An 18,730-nucleotide genomic window follows, 5' to 3' on the forward strand; every position below is an offset into this window, starting at 1 on the left:
AAAAAAGAGAAAATTTGGGAGAAACTCTGCTATCAAAAGAGAAAGAAAGTGAATGAAACAAGTATGATTTAATTTAGTGAAGACATTTAGGGTATATGAGAAGAGGTGGTGACTAAAAATATAGCAGAGAACATACAGGTCACAAGAATGGAGGAAATGAAAAGCTTCACTCATAACCTTTAAACTTATGTTTAGACAGCTGTCATCTTGCAGGCTCAAAAGAAGTCAGAGTCACTAGATCAGGAGTACTGCATATTTGACTGTGATTTGCAGAAGGTTCACCATGTGCAATCTTTTCATTCTTATTATACACTTCAGTGAGAGAATCTCAACTATTTATACCACAAAGATGCTCTGCAGCATCATTCATAGCTGTTTGAGAATGCTGGATGAAAGTGATCCTATTATCAAATAATCCTTTTGCTACCAGTAAATCAAATCTAAAATTTAGGGCCTTATTTTTTATACTATCTAGTTCATAGTTTAAAAGAAATATACCAACCAACCAACCCAAAAAGGACGTGATAGCTTTTGCAACATTTAATAAAAGTAAGTCAAAATAAGTACTCCAAGTCTGTCTGCATTCTCCAAGAGTTTAATGACCAGTCCTTTTAGAAAGATCTGTATGTTTTAACTTCTGAACTGAATAATACAGGAAGAAATACCAGTCAAAAGTTAGGAAAGGAGATAGAAGTAGCAGCATGAAAACAGGTGTAATATTAGAATTTTGGAGTGAAAAAAGCAGACCAAAACAACACCCAGAAACAAGGCAGAATGCTTCTAAATATTTTTGTTGGAGATTTAACCATAAATAAGTACAGCAACATTTCTTAGTTTAAGAGTTGAAAGTATATTATAAATGCAAGTGTGCAAAAAAGACAATGCTTGAATAGTTGAATATTTAGTTGCAGGTGAACAAGCATCCTTTTCCAACTAGCCAAAGCCAGAGAATTATTTATATCTTCTATTTCAATGGCATTGCGACAATTATACATCCTTTTTCTGTCCAGTTCATTTTCCAATTTTTTTTACTAAATGGTATCAGAGGACCCTGGCATTTCCCCTTGAGAGTAAGAACTAATTGTTACACATTTCAAACACACTACTGCATATTATAAAATACTTTTAATTACACAGTCAAAGAAATGGCGTTTATTAACTTACCTACTGCACTCACACAAACCTGTGTGGAGTAGAATGAAATTCTGAGAACACTAGGGATTCTGCATATAATTATTATTTAGTATTTATGCAAGCCATCAATATGTATGACCTAAACCCAGAAAGACTCGAAAACTCAAGGCCAAAATTGACAGTCTGACTCCTTCTTTGTATAGTTCTGTTTGAATCAAATCAGAGTTTGAATCTGTTTGAATCAAATCTCCTGCTCCCAGTTAGGTGCCCTGTAGTCCTTATGAATTTGAGGCTGGGAGACTGTATCATAAAAACTTTTTCTGTCTTATGATCTTCTAGCTGTTCACTTACAGTCACTCTTGGAGACAGATAGACTCTTGGTCAACAGGACCAGTATGGTCATTCCTGTAATTGAGGCTGGCTAAGAACACAATTAAAATAGAAAAAAAGTGAACTGTTAAGAGGAACTCAAAGTGTGACATGCTCAAAAATGTGTTGGGAAAATAACTTTAAGAACTGATATTATCAAAGGTGATTTAGAATTAAACTGAACTTGGTAAAATACTTGGACAATTGTACTCAGCAAGGAAAGTAATTGCAAATGTGATGGAGATCTGAAGTTTACTTGATCTGATTTGATGAATGAATTCAGGGAAGAAAAATTAGAACTGCTGACCATACTTCCTGAAAATAAAGCAAAAGGTAGCAGGATGAGAACAAAGTAAATACAAACTTAGCCTACCAAGTCTTAAAAGAACAGACATCAGACATAGTGTGAACCCAGAAAGAAAACACCAAAAAAGGTAACGTTGCTTCTCTACAGCTGTGGTATCATGAAGAGTGAGATAAATCACTCTAGAGGGCAGATGTTTTAGGGTTTAGCAAGCAAGTGGGTTTCTCAGAGAAAACTGTTTTTGATGACACAGATAAGGTGGTCTTTCAGTAGAGTTCAGATTTTTTGCTATTTAAATTTCAACAGACAGCATTAAAAAATTCCAATAAAACAGAAAAATCAGGAATGCAACTAGTAAAAGAAAGAAAAGGAAGATCATTAATCCTTTCAGTTTTCACAGTAGAGAAAATAACATGAAGCAGAAAAACATTTATTAGGAAACCTGGTAGAAGGATTTAGTATTTTTGCTGACTATATTGATACAGCACAGTGATGCTCAAAGGTGCATGTCTAATGAAGGAAGGATCAGAGAAAAATGTTGTTATTATGGATAGGGTAACCCAGAAAAATTTGCCTTTGACAAAGTTCAGTTGTATAAATGTAGACCTTTCCCAAAGATGTCTATCACATGCTTGAGTGGTCTTTTTGTAAAGACAGGGACATATACAAGCTCATTTTCGGTATGACATGCTAACCTTAACAAATAAAAAACCAAATCTGAAACATCATTTCACATTGGCTAATTCAGTTTAGCAGCAAAGTAATAATATGTTCTGTAAAGCTACAAAAAACTGTTCAACATACTGTGCTGGTATGAAAAAAAAAAGGGAAAAAAAAAGCAAAGGATGAAGTGGCCATTCCTGCAGCCAAAAAGTCAATTCAGTTTATTCATACTAACACTACGTTTTGAATTCTGTGGAAATATCTGGCTGACTCACTACAAGAAGCAGTGGATGTAAATGTCATAGAAGAAACAGTTGACAATCAAAATAAATGTTTTACCTTTACATGTCGGGATTACTCCACTCCATGTGCCATTGCTAGTACAAGTGCGAATTAAGGAGCTATTTGATTCCGTTGTATAACCAGGTTGGCACATATAAGTAACATTTTGTCCAACAACATAATCATCACCGTATCTCATGCCATTGGCTGGTACTCCTGGATCTCCACAACTGATAACTGCAAGTAAATAGTTGAGGAACAGATTTTAAAACCTAAACATGACTTATTTATATGTGAGGAGAAAAACATAGTGCAAAACTAGGAATTTATTGGGGAAAAAAAGAGAGAAAAATTATCATGTATCTTATCTGCATTAAGAGAAGATAAACATGTCATCTGTATTAGCTGCCAAACACAGTATGTGGAGCTGTGTAAGTTACATTTGCACAACATCAATACATCTGTTCAACAGCAGAAGTAATGGACTACACAATTTTGATCAGTAAAATTTCAAGATTATAAAATGAAAAAAAAAAAAAAAAAGCAGGAAATAATCCATGTCACTACCACCCTTTGACACCTTCAAATTTTCCTATCAGTTCAGAGCTTCATTATTAAACAAGCAGATATCTATTGTTTACTTTTCCACAGGTACATCCTGAAAGGAAACAGTCTGGAAAATATAAGATATATGTCTGCAACAAGCTCCCACTTTGTAAATGCTCACATGGTTACTACGTACATAAACAGATGAGAATGTTCAGGCAATCCCCAAACATGGGCCATGGTTTATGACAAAATTAGGCCTATAGGACTTCAATCAGTGGGAATGGATGTCAAAACTCTTATAGTGTCAGAAGACAATTTAATCTCCTAATAAGATTAAATTTCATAAGGAGTTAATAAAGAATTATATCATTATAATCTGAGAAAAATGTTCAAACAGGTAAGTTTTTCTCAGATCTGACCAACTAGAGTTACCAAGTTATGGAACAGTTTTCAGAGTAAGAAATCTTGAGAACCATAGTGGCAATGATAAAAAGATGCTGTTTTCAGGAAAAAAACACCAGGAAAAAAAAAATCTAAGTCATACAAAATATACCACACATGTGTTTTACAGTTTGTTTTACAGTAAACTTGGCAATCCCTCTACAGCACTGTTATTGCTTCTGAATAATTGTGGGGAGCAGTTTCCTGGGCAGAAAGCACATCCTGTCCACTTAGTTCTAACTCAATGCTAAAGCATGGCTGATTTGAATGGTACTTTCTCTATATCCTGGTTTCTTAAACAAGAAAACTTATGACTACACGTTTGTAGTGTATTCTGGCCAGGTACCTTGATCTAAATAATTGGGGAACTGAGAATCCAAGGTATATTGTATGCCTGCTCTACAGTTTATCACAGTCTGAGTAATTAAGCTCCATGTATTAAATCTTAAAAAAAATAATAATAAAATGTCCCACACAATCCCTGTCTATTGATACAGAAGAGACTATGAAAGATACCACAGGGTTAGTCTAGAGGTAGCTAGTGCAGTAATAAAGAAAATTGGCAGCCTATTTTATTTTACCTAGTGACATGGTAATTTTAAATTGTTTTTAAAACTTTAAAAGTCATAGTTTTTTCTTTGTCATTCTTTAAAAAATATAGAGCTGTGAAAGACAGTAGTGTTTCTCTTAGTTACGTGAGTATATTCAAATACTTTACATGTTCTACCTTTCTTTTTTTGCTATATTCCATTTACTATCCTTAATATTGCAAATTCAACTGAAATAATCCTTGATATTTTTTCCAGGTATACTATTGCTTTGACTGGATTACAACATATTTCTCATGCATTTATCCTTTTTTTTCCCTAATCCTTGTTTCATTTCTTTAGATTTCCCTGTATGAAGAATATTTCAAATCATGGCCTTATAAATTTAAGAACATGCAAACACCATACACCATATATGATCAAAGAGCTCCAAAAACTATCCATTTATTTTATATTGTTGAAAACTATTTTAATTGTTTATTTAAGTCCAGCTTTTTCATTCACCTTCCTTGCATTCTCCATTTATTTCTTTTGGTCATTAATAGAAACTTTTTGCTTCTTCCACTGTTAATGTTACTGTAATGATTGTACCCTTTCCTGCTACTGACACTTTGACATTGATCCATTATACAGCAAGAGCTACCCTGGCTTTACCAGATCTCTAGATTGCTCTACCTTCTTGAAATTACTATCTTCCCATCGTTTTTTCCAGTCATAGTTCAAAAAAAAAAAAAAAAAAAAAAAAAAAAGACCCGATTTTCTTTCATGTATTTTTACTCTTTCATACTTTCTAGTCTTTATCTTACCATAGGAATAAGAGTTGCATGAAAGAACAGACTTAAGGGGAAAAAAGAGTCATTCTTCATATTACTGTGTTGTGACATTAGAACTGCTCATAAAGGTGGATGAGTGGTAAGAAAAAGATCCTTTTTCTCTTTTGACTTATACTGTAGCATTTGACTTTCAAAGAAAGCAAAAGCAGATGTAAGGAGGTGACCTAGATTTTACTGAAATGCTGTGTTTTGTCATAAACATAGGAATAAAGCTTTAACTAAAAGAAACATGTCATAGCTACTTAGCAGGTTCAATTGCACTTTCTGAAGTTCATAGATTTGGACCATCAGAGAATCACATAATATTTGAGGTTGGAAGGGAGCTCTGGACATCATCTGGTCCAACTCCCCTGGCTCAAGCAGTCCATACAATGACCCAGAGTTGGACCACCTCCACTTAAGTCACTATGGTAAGCAAAAAACATCTCAAATCGCTGTAGTGATCCTGACCAGAATACCATTGTACATTGAGGATTCAGGGATCCACAACACAGTTAACCTGAGGAGTCCCAGGCTTCTGCACTGTACTGCATGGCCTTCAGACCTTTGCTGTGTGCACAGATCCCTTGGCCAGGGCAAAACCTCAGCCAGCTCATTGGAACAGAGGAGCTGCAGGCAGCTCCAACTCATTATTAGAGATTAGACCAGCTGCATGTCCTTGCTTTTTATCTAGCACTGCAGCAAAAGTTCTCATGAGAACATTGTTTCTGTTTGACTGTAGAAATGATAGAGTTGTTTCCTGGTAAGAAAATCCTGTAATAGCTTGAACAATTGAAAGGGGAGAATTATAGAAATAGAGAATCGTTTGGGTTGGAACGGACCTTAAAGATCATCTAGTTCCAACCACCCTGACATGGGCAGGGACACCACCGACTAGACCAGGTCACTCAAAGCCTCATCCAACCTGGCCTTGAACACTTCCAGGGAAGGGGCATTCACAAGTTCTCTGGAAAACCTCTTCCAGTGTCTCACCATCCTCACAGTAAAGAATTTCCTCCTGATACCTAATCTAAATCTACCCTCTTGCAGCTTAAAACCATTACCCCTTGTCCTATCGCTACACTCCCTCATAAAGAGTTCCTCCCCATCTTTCCTGCAGGCCCTCTTTAGGTATTAGGTAGCCTTCAGGAAGGCTGTTATAAGGACTCCTCGGAGCCTTCTGTTCTCCAGGCTGAACACCACCAACTCTCTCAGCCTGTCTTCATAGCAGAGATGACCTAGGCCTCTGATCATCTTTGTGGCCCTCCCCTGGACCTGCTCTAACAGGTCCATGTCCTTTTTGGAGGGTGGTTGAAGACCCCCATGAGGACCTGGGTTTCTGAACGTGAGGGTGCTCCTATCTGTCTATAGAGGGCCTCATTCACTTGGTCTTCCTGGTCATGTGGCCTGTAGCAGACCCCCACTATAATGTTACCTGTTCCTGCCTTCCCTTTAGTCCTGACCTATATGCTCTCCTTGTGTGCACAGCTTTTGCCCCACCTATTAGATTGTCTTTAACTCAGTCACAAGTTTTCGCATTTTTACCCTTTTATTTCTCTCCCCCAACCCACCTGGGGGAGGTTAGTGAGTGTGTGGTCCTTAGCTGCCTACTGGGGTTAAACAACAACAGCATGGTAAGGAGAGTTAGGAAAAGAAATAAAACTGCTCTGTCAACAAATGCTGTTGGCACTTACAATAGTACTGCTTTGGATAAACTTTGAAATCGTTATGAGAAAATTATTCCCTTACAATACATGACCTTCTATTATGAAGATTTTATAGACCTGGAAATAAAACTGGCAGGATAAAGAGAGGGGACTATTAACTCATGATCTGTTAATTATCTGTTTAGCTAATATTGTCCATTAACTCTTGTTAATTATCTGTTAGCGATTTAAAATTGATACATTGTCATAGGAAAGAAGATAACACATTAATTATGATGATTAATATATTTTTTATTTTATATTTAGATGTGCTAGGGAACTATAGAATTAAAGGTCTGTAGAAAGGAACACAGACTGGACAAAGCTCTGAGCAACCTGCTCTAGCTGATCCTTTAACAAGCAGAGGGGTCAGACTAGACAATCTCCAGAGGTGACCGACGACCTCAGACATTCTGTGATGCTTTAAAATGCCTCTCCATTTCTCAACATTTTAAAGCTGCTGCTAGTGCCCGTATCATATTAGATACAATATGTAGTGCCCATATCATATTAGATACAATATGTAGTGCCCTAGTAGTGCTTCTGCACCCCTTTAGGAATTAGTTAATAGCCAGCAATAATCAAAAAGGCAGAAATGAGTCAAGCTGAGATTCTCCGAGTTCGTACCTTTTTTGGTGAGATTTTCATTCAACCGTTCTGTTCATACTCTGACTATTTCAGGGGATACACAACAAGCTAAAACCCACTAAAGATTAAAACATATACTAGGAAAGAATTAAAGTAGGTAGATCATGCAACCATAGAACTCCTTGAAACTGTAACAGCAGTGTATATTTTACTATACTGTGTCTGTCTTCAAAAAAACCATATGCTTTATCTTCTCATAGCACTAGTTTTTTAAAAGTATTTCATGTACAAAATTATGGACGACGTTATGCAAGAAAAAGATAAAAATTTAATTTATTTGCATCCAACATCTCTATTGTCTTTCAGAGGAGAGAAAAACAAAGACTATTCATTAGAGATGTGTCTTACTTGTGCAGTTTGGCAAGGATCCAGACCATGTTCCATTGGCAGTGCATTGTCTTACAGATGATCCAGAAAGTATGTATCCTTCCATGCATGAATAAATTACTGAATTAGAGAACGTAGTTCCATCAATACGAAATACTTTTCCATTAGCGGTTGTTCCTGGGTTGCCACACTGCACAGCTATAAAGCAAATTGTTAAATATTTTTTAAATGTAGTAAAGATAATTTTTGAAATAGTAATGTCTAAGGACAATCCTGCTGCCAGCAATATTATGTGGTAGAAATCTGTGCTGTTGTTCTGAAAAACGTAACTTCCACCACCTACTGATAAGGCATGTTTTACAGTAAATAGCTGTTTGCATGAATTATTTGTTTTTATCCTTTTGTATGTAGGGAAACACAGCCTACAAATTTAAATTTAAAATCTGCATTAAAGGAAAGCTAGTTTATCTGCAAAGACAAACTCCCAATTATAAGAAAATATCTGATCTACAATTATCACTGTAGATTTAATTTGGTTCTGTAGTAAATAAGCAATTATAGCATCACCTGTCCTGGTTTGGGGTGGAACAGAGCCAACTTTCTGTTCAGTGAGAGAGGCTCTTGCTTATACTTGTTGCCGTGGCAACCAGTGTCAGCTGACTTGGTTGTTTACCCCATGGAGGGGTTGCACCTGTGGGGAGGAGTGGACAGGTCAGGTGACCCAAACTGACGAATAGGGTATTCCATCCCATCTGCCATGCTCAGTATAAAAGCTGAGGGAGGAAGGGGTTGGCTCCTTTTTAAGGGGTATTCTTCAGTGAGGAGGAGGACCCTGTGAGTTTGGCTACTTTTGATTCCCCATCAGTGTGTTCTCATTTGACACTGAGATCAGTCTAGTACTTTCCCAGTGCCTGCCAGTGACATCTCCCTGGGAGCTTAATATGGTTTTGTATATATATTTGTATATAGTGTATCTATTTCATTATTTACTTTCTATCTTATTATTAAAATTTCATTAAAGTAGCTAAGTTTTTTTTTAAACTCATAAATCTCTTTATCTCTCTTCTTCCTCTCCTTGGAGTGAGAGGGGGGGAGAGCACCTGTCATCTTGTCATTGCCCAACCTGGCCCAGACCCCAACAATTACTAAATAATGTAATAACATTACATTTCCTATCTAATTCAAAGCACAGGATAGTCAAACTATTATTTCATAGGCAGGTGGAAGCCTGATGTTTCCCAGTTCTTCAATGCTCGACTTTGGAATTTGTCTTTCATATGTGATTACATATATACATCTAACCTATATGACCTAAACTAGAACAATATACCTGTGTGTGCATTACACACACTTTTATACATATATATATATATATCTGTGAACTAGATTCATCATTTTGAGATTTTTAGGGGGGAGAAAAATAACACCAAAGTATCTTAAAATGTAAAAAGGGTAATTCACTTATGTAATAGATAAGGTCAAAGAAGAAAATCAGAAAGTTCAGATGGGTTAAGCATATCTCTTCAGATAGCACCATACAGACACATATGTAGATTTACGTGGTGTCAGAATGGCAGAAAGGATATTACAAAACCAGCTTGTGAAATAAGTTTTCAAAACGAGATGACTATTTCATACAGATAACAGTCAACAGTGATAAAGTGGATAATAAGAGTACAGATTCTCAAATTATTTTCTGCTTTTCTTTGATGAAGAGTCTGGAATTATTTCCTATGTTTGAATAAAGAGAATTAAAGCAATAAATGATTCTCCATAAATATCCCGGTAAAGCTTTCTTTTATGATAACACATCTAGCTTGAAATTTCTAGAATTATTTTTTTCTAAATAAACTTTTCAGCATTTAATTTGCTATTGAAAAATAATAATAATGTCAAAATTAAATGACATTTTTAAGCCAATCATTTATGACATAGATGTATCTAATGAAATCCTGACATTGACATTTTCCTAAAACTTGGCTTTTTTCTCTGAAATTCAGATGCATAATGGTTGTAATTAAAGATCAGGCAATGGTGATCTTTTTAAGGAAAAAAATCTTTCAGCAAAACTTGAGTTGTAGAGGCCCTATCTATTTCTTTTTAGTTTTTTATACTGGATAACATATATAGCAGACACTGACACATGACTGAGAAGAAATAAACAGTTCAGTACACTTTTTTTTTTCTCAAAACTTTGAAAACATGCAGTTTCATAGGTGCCAGGAACTGTTTTCAGTTTTGTCACCTGATGCCAAGCCATTGTTATGGTGCAACAAGTTATTAAAAAAAATTTAATAGTCAGTCCAAAATCAACCATGTACCATTCACAACACAAAAATGGCAATGTAAAATTGGTTTTCTGACAAACATTTTTAAGAAGACAGTTTAAAGCGGGTCTTTTATGATTTACCTTTGCACTCAGGTTGTCTTCCTGTCCAACTTCCATTTGCCATACATGTTCTCTCTTCTGAGCCATGGAGGATATATCCAATATCACAGCTGAAATGTACTGTGCTTTTAATTTTAAAATTGTTTTCTTCTCTAGACCCATGACCTGGGATACCTGGATCACCACAAGAACCTGCTGTATCACCTAGAATTTCAAGTGCAAAGATTAGAATAAGTATGAAATATTATTATAATATTGTGTTTAAAATTTTTGTTCCTATGTTTTTATAAATGAATTTATATTTCTATTTTAAGAAATAAACATATATCTCAGTGGGTGTGAATCCCTGTAATTGCAAAATTCATTGATTCTCAAATAATTTCTTTTTACTTTTTTTTTATATAAGAACAGAAGAGAAATTAAAATTATCTCAAGATTCCTCTTAGACCACACTAAATTTTTGGTAACACAATTGCCAGACAAGAATAGGGAAACAAAAAGAAAGCTACAAAATCTTGGTCATTGTCCTCTGTATTTTCATGCTTGCAGAAATAACAAATTAACTAAGTGTAAGAGCTAGCTGACTGTCTGGTTCAAAATCACAGACTCAAAAGTTTAGGCTTTTCTCTGTTTACCCATTTCATCATGTGACACAGATCAGTATAGCAGCCTGCCAGCCCTATTTAAAAAGAAATTATAAATAGTTCCAAATTATAGTAAGTAAAATAATTTTACAAGCTTTCAAAATACTTCATGTCTAAGCTACTTAGGCAACTTTACATCCCTCTAGTTTGAAAAAAGTATGCCACATAATTTTTCAATAATTTTAAGAAGTCCAACATAAGATGTTTTTCTGTTATTGTGGGAATCCATACCTTAAATCTTGCGGAATAATTTATTTAAACTATGAAGAATTTGGGGCAGAGACAATTAATTACTCTATACTTGTAAAGTCTTTACAATAACAGCTCAGTTTTCAGCAAGTTATTTGTCATTGGGCCTATAATAATTTTATGATGAAGAAATGAAAATAGGCTTTTTGCTATGGCAAGTATCAATAGTTTGGTACTGTAAAGCTAAAGAAAATAAGAGTTTGCATTCTGTCACAATTGAATCTATGCCAAATAAATGTTTCTTCATGTCTTGAGAAAAAATTATTAGACATGATTAAAGTTTCCTATCTGCGGGTACAAAAATTGTCAGCCAAAACAAAAGGCATTTTCATGTACATCATGGAAACATGAGGATGACAAGAAAGAATGTCCCTCCAAAATATTTATTAAGAGTTAAAACTGATAACATGATTAATCTCTATCACAATCTGTATTTACACACTGTAATATAAGAAATGGGATTTAGCCAGGTCCCCAAATTGGTGTGTGACTTGAATTTCTGGTTTTCATTTGATCACTGCTGTTAAAGAGAATCAAACTGAAGTTGTGAAACAGAACACTCCTAAGCATGAAGTGGTTCAGAAAATGTATCTCGACTTTGGTGAGGGCTAATCTATTACAAGGATTAGATGGTGTTCCTTCAAAACCAAGCATCCTACCCTGGTATTATATGAAGCCCACTGGGCCTTATTATAAAGATGGATTTATGATGAAATTACAATATACCTGTGGTGTCATCAAGTCTGTAGACATTTTGCAAATTAAAAAAAAATAAATGAACCAATCATCTTGAAGATGTGGAATAAGTTTCCTTGTGGAAATTGATAATCTTTCCAGAAGTTACATAGAAAATATTTTCAAAACAAACCAGTTCCTTTAACATTCTACTGAATGTGAAATTTCCTGTTGGTGTTAAATACCACTGACAAAGCCTACTTCTCCCAAATAATTTTCTTGCTAATAAAGTTTTTACTTATTTTGGTTTTATGTTTTTACTTCTATTGAGACAATGCTTCAGTTTTATACATTGTTTCACAGATTTATAATGCCCTTTTGAGAAAATCAAAATAAATTCAAAACAACTTCAGGGCTCACTCATTAATTAAAAAATATTACCTGAGCAATGTGGAAGAGATCCACTCCAGTGTCCATTTAACTGACATGTACGAGACGACTGCCCTAACAGCGATCGTCTACCTGTGCAGGTATAATGAACAGTAGAACCGAATGTATATTTATCTCCAGACAGGACCGCGTTAGGAGGAACGCCAGGATGGCCACAGTCAATCACTACAATGCATAATTATTGGAGATAAAAAAAGGTTATTATCACTGATCAAACAGTTGTAGTTATCATTTTCTAAGGGGGACACTCCTAGTACTAGGAACACCCCCTAAATCATACAAATGTAGTTTTTATCAATACTTCATTGTCTCCAATACCATAATATTTTCAGCAGAATTTTTTTTCAATCAAAAAAGCCAGATCAGAAGCTTGATGAGAGTTGAGAATGTATTAAATTCCCTAGCACTTCAAATGCACGCAACAGTACAATGGCCGTAAAATACAATATATGAGCAAAGTCATGTCTAATGATTTATCTTTCTCTAATGATCATTCTCATTCTTCAAGCTTTAAATTTATGCATACACTGATCTGTGTTAAGTGAGCCATGTTCTCTTAGGGATCCAGCTTGCAAGGTGAAGGATCTTCCTGATAACCCCACAAATGATTTAGGAATGTGGTATGTGATTGATTGACTTTGATTCCAACCTAGTGCCACTGACCCCTGTGACCATTTTGTAGGCTTGCAGGACTTCGAGTAAAATGGTTAGAAAGGTCAACTTTGCAAACTGGGCACTTCCTGTTAGCAAGTTATATGTTTAATCAAATGCTTATAAATGAAATCTACTATTAATTATGTATGATTGTAGGAGAAGGCCAACTTCAAACACTGTTAATAAAAAGGCATGCAGGGTTCAATGAAATGAAACTATTTGTTCTTGTGAAAAAACATCCACAATTTTTCAGAGCGTTTTTATTATCTGTATTTTTCTTGATTGATTCTTTTGCCCTTTTCAGATGCTGTCATAGCAGAAAACTTAATTTCATACTGGTACCTGACAGCATTCAGTTTTGGGCTTTCCTATACATACTTCTCTTTTATTTTTACATTCATGTTTAAAAGTCCTGATTCCTAAAAACTGATTTAGAAAATTATACCACCCTGCAATGCTACTCTTAACTTGATTATACGTTCTACAAAATTTAATTTTATATTCATGTTCTCAGGTGGGAATTTCATATGAGAAATTGGTCATATTTATTCTTTTTTTTCCTAATGCTAATTCGTCCTCCATTTTATTTCCATCAATTTCTTAATTTCTGTATCTTTGTTATCTATGCCTGTTCCATCACAAACCAGCACAGTATCTTTTTATAGCTGTGTAAATGTAATTTTGCATTGAGCTTTGAATGAGGTTTAAAGAACTAATAATAAAGGATGAAGAAAATAAAAGGTAATATTATTAATCTTCAGAGTATGAAAACTGTCAGGTGAAATTATATCTTTTCATTCTTACGGACATTTATCAATCTATTTCTGTCACACCAAAACCTCAGAAACCACCAAAAAATCTGAGAGAACAATATGCAAATAGTTCTTTTGCCTATGTGACATTTCAGTGGCTATTTCATTTTCCCTGAAAAATCCAAATAAGCAAAATATACAGTTAATACTGATTACAGAAGAGATATATAACATTCTGGAAAAATAGAAAGAAGTATAAATTCACGTCTTCTGGTCAAATGTGATGACATATCAGTAAAATTACAGCATTATTAGTTTAAAGACCAAATAAATTTACAAATGTTCAATTAAATTTACAAATGTTATACCCTAATTATTGAGTACTGAATTCAAAAGTTTCTTTAATCTGTATAATTGTCAACAATTGTTTTCATTCTATCTGACAACAGGGAATGGCTGTATATGTCATATTATGAGAAAAGTATTGTCAGGAGAAGATGCTGCTATAGAATTATTGAGAGGATAGCACAGACACCAGCAAAAAAAAGTAGTCTACATTATTCAGATTTCAAGCTTGGAAGGTATGGATTGTGTGTACTCAGTAGCTTAAAAATAGCAAATCAGAGCATGTCTTTCAGAACTAAATTAAGAGTATTTTGCAATACAAAAAAAACCTGATACGGTCACTGAAATTCTTTGAGGTATATTGTCCAAACATGTCCTTCAGTTTGAGTACATTTCAAATTTAAAGTATTTTTCTAGCAACACATGCCTAAGTAGCGTATGCCCCTGAAAGTCTTTAATTCATAGGGGGATTTGAAAGGGCATTATAGTCCAGACCAATGCTGAATTCTGCTTCTTATAGGAATTATAGTAGCTAGAAGCACTCTAGCTACAACACATTTCAAAGGAATTGAATCACTTTACAGGTGAACAACTTTTCCTTTGTTACCATGTCTCTTTTCCATTACTGTAGCAATATTTCAAAAAAGGTATGTTCTCTGAGACTAGTTAGAGAGAGATTGAAATTGAGCTAGGTCAAAAAAATAATCCGTCCTGGGTCTAAGAAAAACGTCCAGCCATCTTTCCACTTCTTTTCCTTGCTTTTAAAGTGGAAAAATGTGCAAACTACTAAGTGACCACGCTGCATATGTTGAAAAGGAAAACAATTTGCGAAACGCTCCAGAAGCTGAAAGACTCTTATAAGAAATATTCAGTAGCTGCATCAGAATAAGTTTTGGTAAACTTTATGATTACAAAATATCACGGATAGTGTCTAGGTTAGAATTCATTGACCACTCTATCTAAATGACAAAAATAAAGCTGAGGATGCCCTTTCAAAAGTACATGTAGCACCCTTACTTCCAAAGGTCAGCTGAAGAGTAAAATCTGTATTATTAAATTACTTCTGACAATTCAGAGAGAAGATAAAGAAATAAAAATACAAAAGTAAAAAGAAGAAATTTTTGCACCTCCACCTTTAGAAATTTTGTTGTTTGAAGATATGTTACTATTAAGTAACATTTATCTTTTTGAAATCATTACCTTAAAATTTAATGTGAAAGCATTAAACTCTTTGTTATAACTTTAACTGTGACTTGCAATCACGCTATTTATCCCATCAAAGAAAGGGAACTTCCAGAAATAAAGGTTTTAACAGTAAGAAGAAATAAAATTTCAGATTTTTTAAATTTTTATTTTTTTTAGAGAGAAAATGGCAGAACTAGAGAAACCTCAATCATGGAAGACCAATAAAGGTAAAACTGGGAACTAATATCTACAATATTGCAAATGTTGGTCCATGATTCCAAAACAATTAGCCTGTTATCCCTTTAATCTCTAGAAAATAAAGCTTTCAGCCTTTCTCAGAGAGAAATTTTGATCCTAAACCAAAAATTTTTCCATAGACTTACAGGGATCTGGCGAAAACAGCTGTCCCAGCCAATTAAAAACCTATGAAACATCTGTGGCTGTATCTACATCACAGTTAGAAAGTTGTTCATGACAAGCCAGAAAAAAACAACTTCCTTAAGTTGATCCACTTGCTTTGGCGGATAGGTTGTATATGACTATGATATTCAGGTACATCTGGTAGTGTGGTAAACTGAGGACATCATCCAGAGGATACTTTTGGTGCTCTATGGTGCCAGTACTATTTGCTTACTGTCTTCATAGTCTGATCTTACTGTTGACCCAAGAGAAGTCCAGGTAGCGCTATAGTGACATAAGCCAATATAGTTTTAAGTTTCAGTATGCTTATATCTTTGAGGCCAATGAAGGCCGTGTATAGGCACATTAAATGGATATCTTTTTACCTTGTATCCCTGCTATCAAGGATCGTTGTGCTGAAGCATTCAGAAATGTTTGTTTCAGTTATTGAATTTCCCAAGGTTTCTTTGTTATTTGCTACATACAATAACAATATAACTGTGGTACTTCAGGTACTACTGAGATCTTCAATCATTAATGCACATACACAATTCTATCTAAATATGATTATTCTAATTGCTGTTATGAGACTGATAGAAATGTGAAAATAATACCTAATGTAGTTCACATTCTTTATAGAAGCATACACATTATCTACTTACTAATGCATTCAGGTAAAGGTTTGTCCCAGTGGCCATTTGGTTGACAAATTAAAACTGAAGAGCCAAATAAAAAATATCCAGGATTACAGTCATAAAATACCACTGTGCCATACGTGAAATTTCCATGTTCGATTTTACTTTCTCGTATGGAATTTGCGGGAATTCCAGGATCAGAACAATTGACCACTAAAAAGAAAAAGAGCATAGACTTGAGAATCGTACAAAAATAGTCTACTAAAACGGTCTTTGAATTGTCTCCTATCCCTTGTAGGAGAAACTTCCAGTGTGTTGCTACCCTGATTTATACACCCTGATTTTATATATAATGACACTGAATTAGGAAAGTTATATGAAACGAGGAGATGCTAAATCCAGGAGATGCTAAATTCAGAGCAAATAAAAGAAAATGTTTCTTCACAGAGTGTGATGATGCTGTAAAAGTATTTGCCACCAAAATTCACTGGACATATCAATGTATTCAATTTATACTCTTGTCTTGACATAAACTATTGCTCACAGCTGAAACAGGTTATGAGGCTAGATGTGCTTTTGGTCTAACCCACAAAGCCATGCAAATATATTTATGTTCCTATGCTAAGATAATGGATAATGGAGCACCTTTGAGGCAGATGTTTTCAGACAGAGTACCTGATCAGTCAGGTAAGACTGGTGATTTTGCTACAACAGGGAAACATCCCAACAAATGGGTATGTGCTTTTAAAAATATGAGTATACTTTGATGGTTAAGAATACTGATGGCTTTTCTGAATCCTCAACTACTTTGGGATTCATATGTTTGAAAGTCACTGAAGACCGAGTTTTGGATTATTTTTTTCTTTTTTGCAATTTACAGCTGTCTGGTGAGAGGATTGTAATACTTATTTTGGGAGCCATGGAGATTTTTGTAACAGTTTTCATGCGATAAGACTCCTCTGGTCAAGTAAACGCATCATCACCTATTTAAAAAATAACCTCTCATCAGCAAAAAGATCCTTGGAAATTCGAGTTCTGCAAACTATTTGCGAATATTGCTTAAGGCAAAGTGATCAAAGGAAAGTAGAGGACACCTATTGGAAGGAAGATATAGTAAATAAAATTACTGTAAATGCATAAAATGACTTTGCCTGTGTACTGATAAAAATTCAAAGAAGCTGCTAAAAAAGAATCGATACAATTTCTGCATTGCAGATTGCTGTAAAAAGTACATTTTTCTAATTGAAGACAATTAAAACATTTAAAAAGCACATAACAACAGAGTTAAAAAGGACAATGGTGATAATACCTTTCTAAAAGTGCTTATGAAAACTCAGAACTAATTTCATAATATTCTTTTATTTTCAGTGAATTTTAAATACATCTAGAAGTGTTGAGAACCAAACCAAAGAGATTATGCTAACAAATTAGAATAAAAAATAAAAAAAGTTAAGATGAGCAGTCAAATCAATGGAAATGTAAAAGGAAAAAAATAGTATGCTTTCTTATGCACGTAGTAGAACTATATTGGCTAAAAATGCAGAGAATATAATTTCCGGATTTAAGATCTTAATTATCTAGGCGTAATTTTTCTTAAGGAACTTGTAGAAACCATACAAAAAAATCAATACAAACTACAGACACTTAAGAAACTTTCTCTGCAACAGTTACCCTGGCAACTTCCTGAATGTAGAACAGATCTAACTGAGAAATTAAACATCTTCTTTAATAAATTGATGCTTGTTAGTAAGAGACAGTTTCCATTTACCTTCAGTTCATTTTTCAACCATAATTTTCCGACTAAGTTTGAAATCTGTAAATGCTTGCATTCTTACCTTTGCATATTGGAGGTGGGTGGCTCCACTGCCTATTAGCCTGACACTGTGCTTTGGTTGGTCCCTGCATAACATACCCAGTATTACATGAGAATGTCACAACATCATTGAAGTTGAAACCATTTCCACTTGTTCTTCCATAAATAGGACTACCAGGGTGACCACAGCTAACGGCTAGCAAAGCACAAAAGAAAGAAAAACCAGAGCATGCTGTTATCAGTTTTCATGATTTATGATATAATAGATAATCATTATAATCTTTATATAATAGTACTTTAAAGTTTTGATATTGTAAGATACTGAGTACTTTCCATGAAAAATTCACATTTCTCTGAACTCAGTAAGAACTAAGACATACTTTAGTAAATGTTCAAGCACTTATTTATATACTTAAACAAACAATAGAATTTGCTATGCAGTAATCAAGGCAAATGAAGAAAACTTTTCTGAAGAGTCAAGAGAAAAACAAGCACTTGATTTTCACTACATATAATCTGAAATTGAAACAAAATATTTCAATGCATTAGTTCCTCAGGAAATATTTCTTACAAATATGTCTTAATACTGACTAAATCTGTTTTATCTTTGAGACCTAAGTACTTAGTGAAGTTATAAATTTATGACTGGATATAGGAAACATTATGAGCACTGTGAAGCTTTTCTTTATTTATACAAAAACTGACCACAGACGGTAAAGTTCCTTTTCTGTGCCCACAAAGACGAGATGCAAAAATA

The 18,730-nt window shown here is 34.4% G+C and overlaps 1 protein-coding gene across 3 annotated transcripts in view; it reads right to left on the bottom strand.

Annotated features, from left to right (window-relative positions):
* Positions 1 to 18,730, bottom strand: part of CSMD3 (CUB and Sushi multiple domains 3) — a 654,503-nt gene that overhangs the window by 31,841 nt on the left and 603,932 nt on the right. For all 3 annotated transcript variants that reach the window (XM_074145167.1, XM_074145166.1, XM_074145165.1), the window contains 6 exons: positions 17,996 to 18,169; positions 16,188 to 16,373; positions 12,182 to 12,355; positions 10,194 to 10,376; positions 7,805 to 7,981; positions 2,810 to 2,989 (listed from right to left, as the gene is read on the bottom strand). In XM_074145167.1, coding sequence (XP_074001268.1) covers positions 2,810 to 2,989; positions 7,805 to 7,981; positions 10,194 to 10,376; positions 12,182 to 12,355; positions 16,188 to 16,373; positions 17,996 to 18,169 — 1,074 coding nt within the window. The remainder of the gene's footprint in view (positions 1 to 2,809; positions 2,990 to 7,804; positions 7,982 to 10,193; positions 10,377 to 12,181; positions 12,356 to 16,187; positions 16,374 to 17,995; positions 18,170 to 18,730) is intronic.

Source organism: Numenius arquata, chromosome 3 (assembly GCF_964106895.1).
Source record: "Numenius arquata chromosome 3, bNumArq3.hap1.1, whole genome shotgun sequence".
NCBI lineage: Eukaryota > Metazoa > Chordata > Aves > Charadriiformes > Scolopacidae > Numenius > Numenius arquata.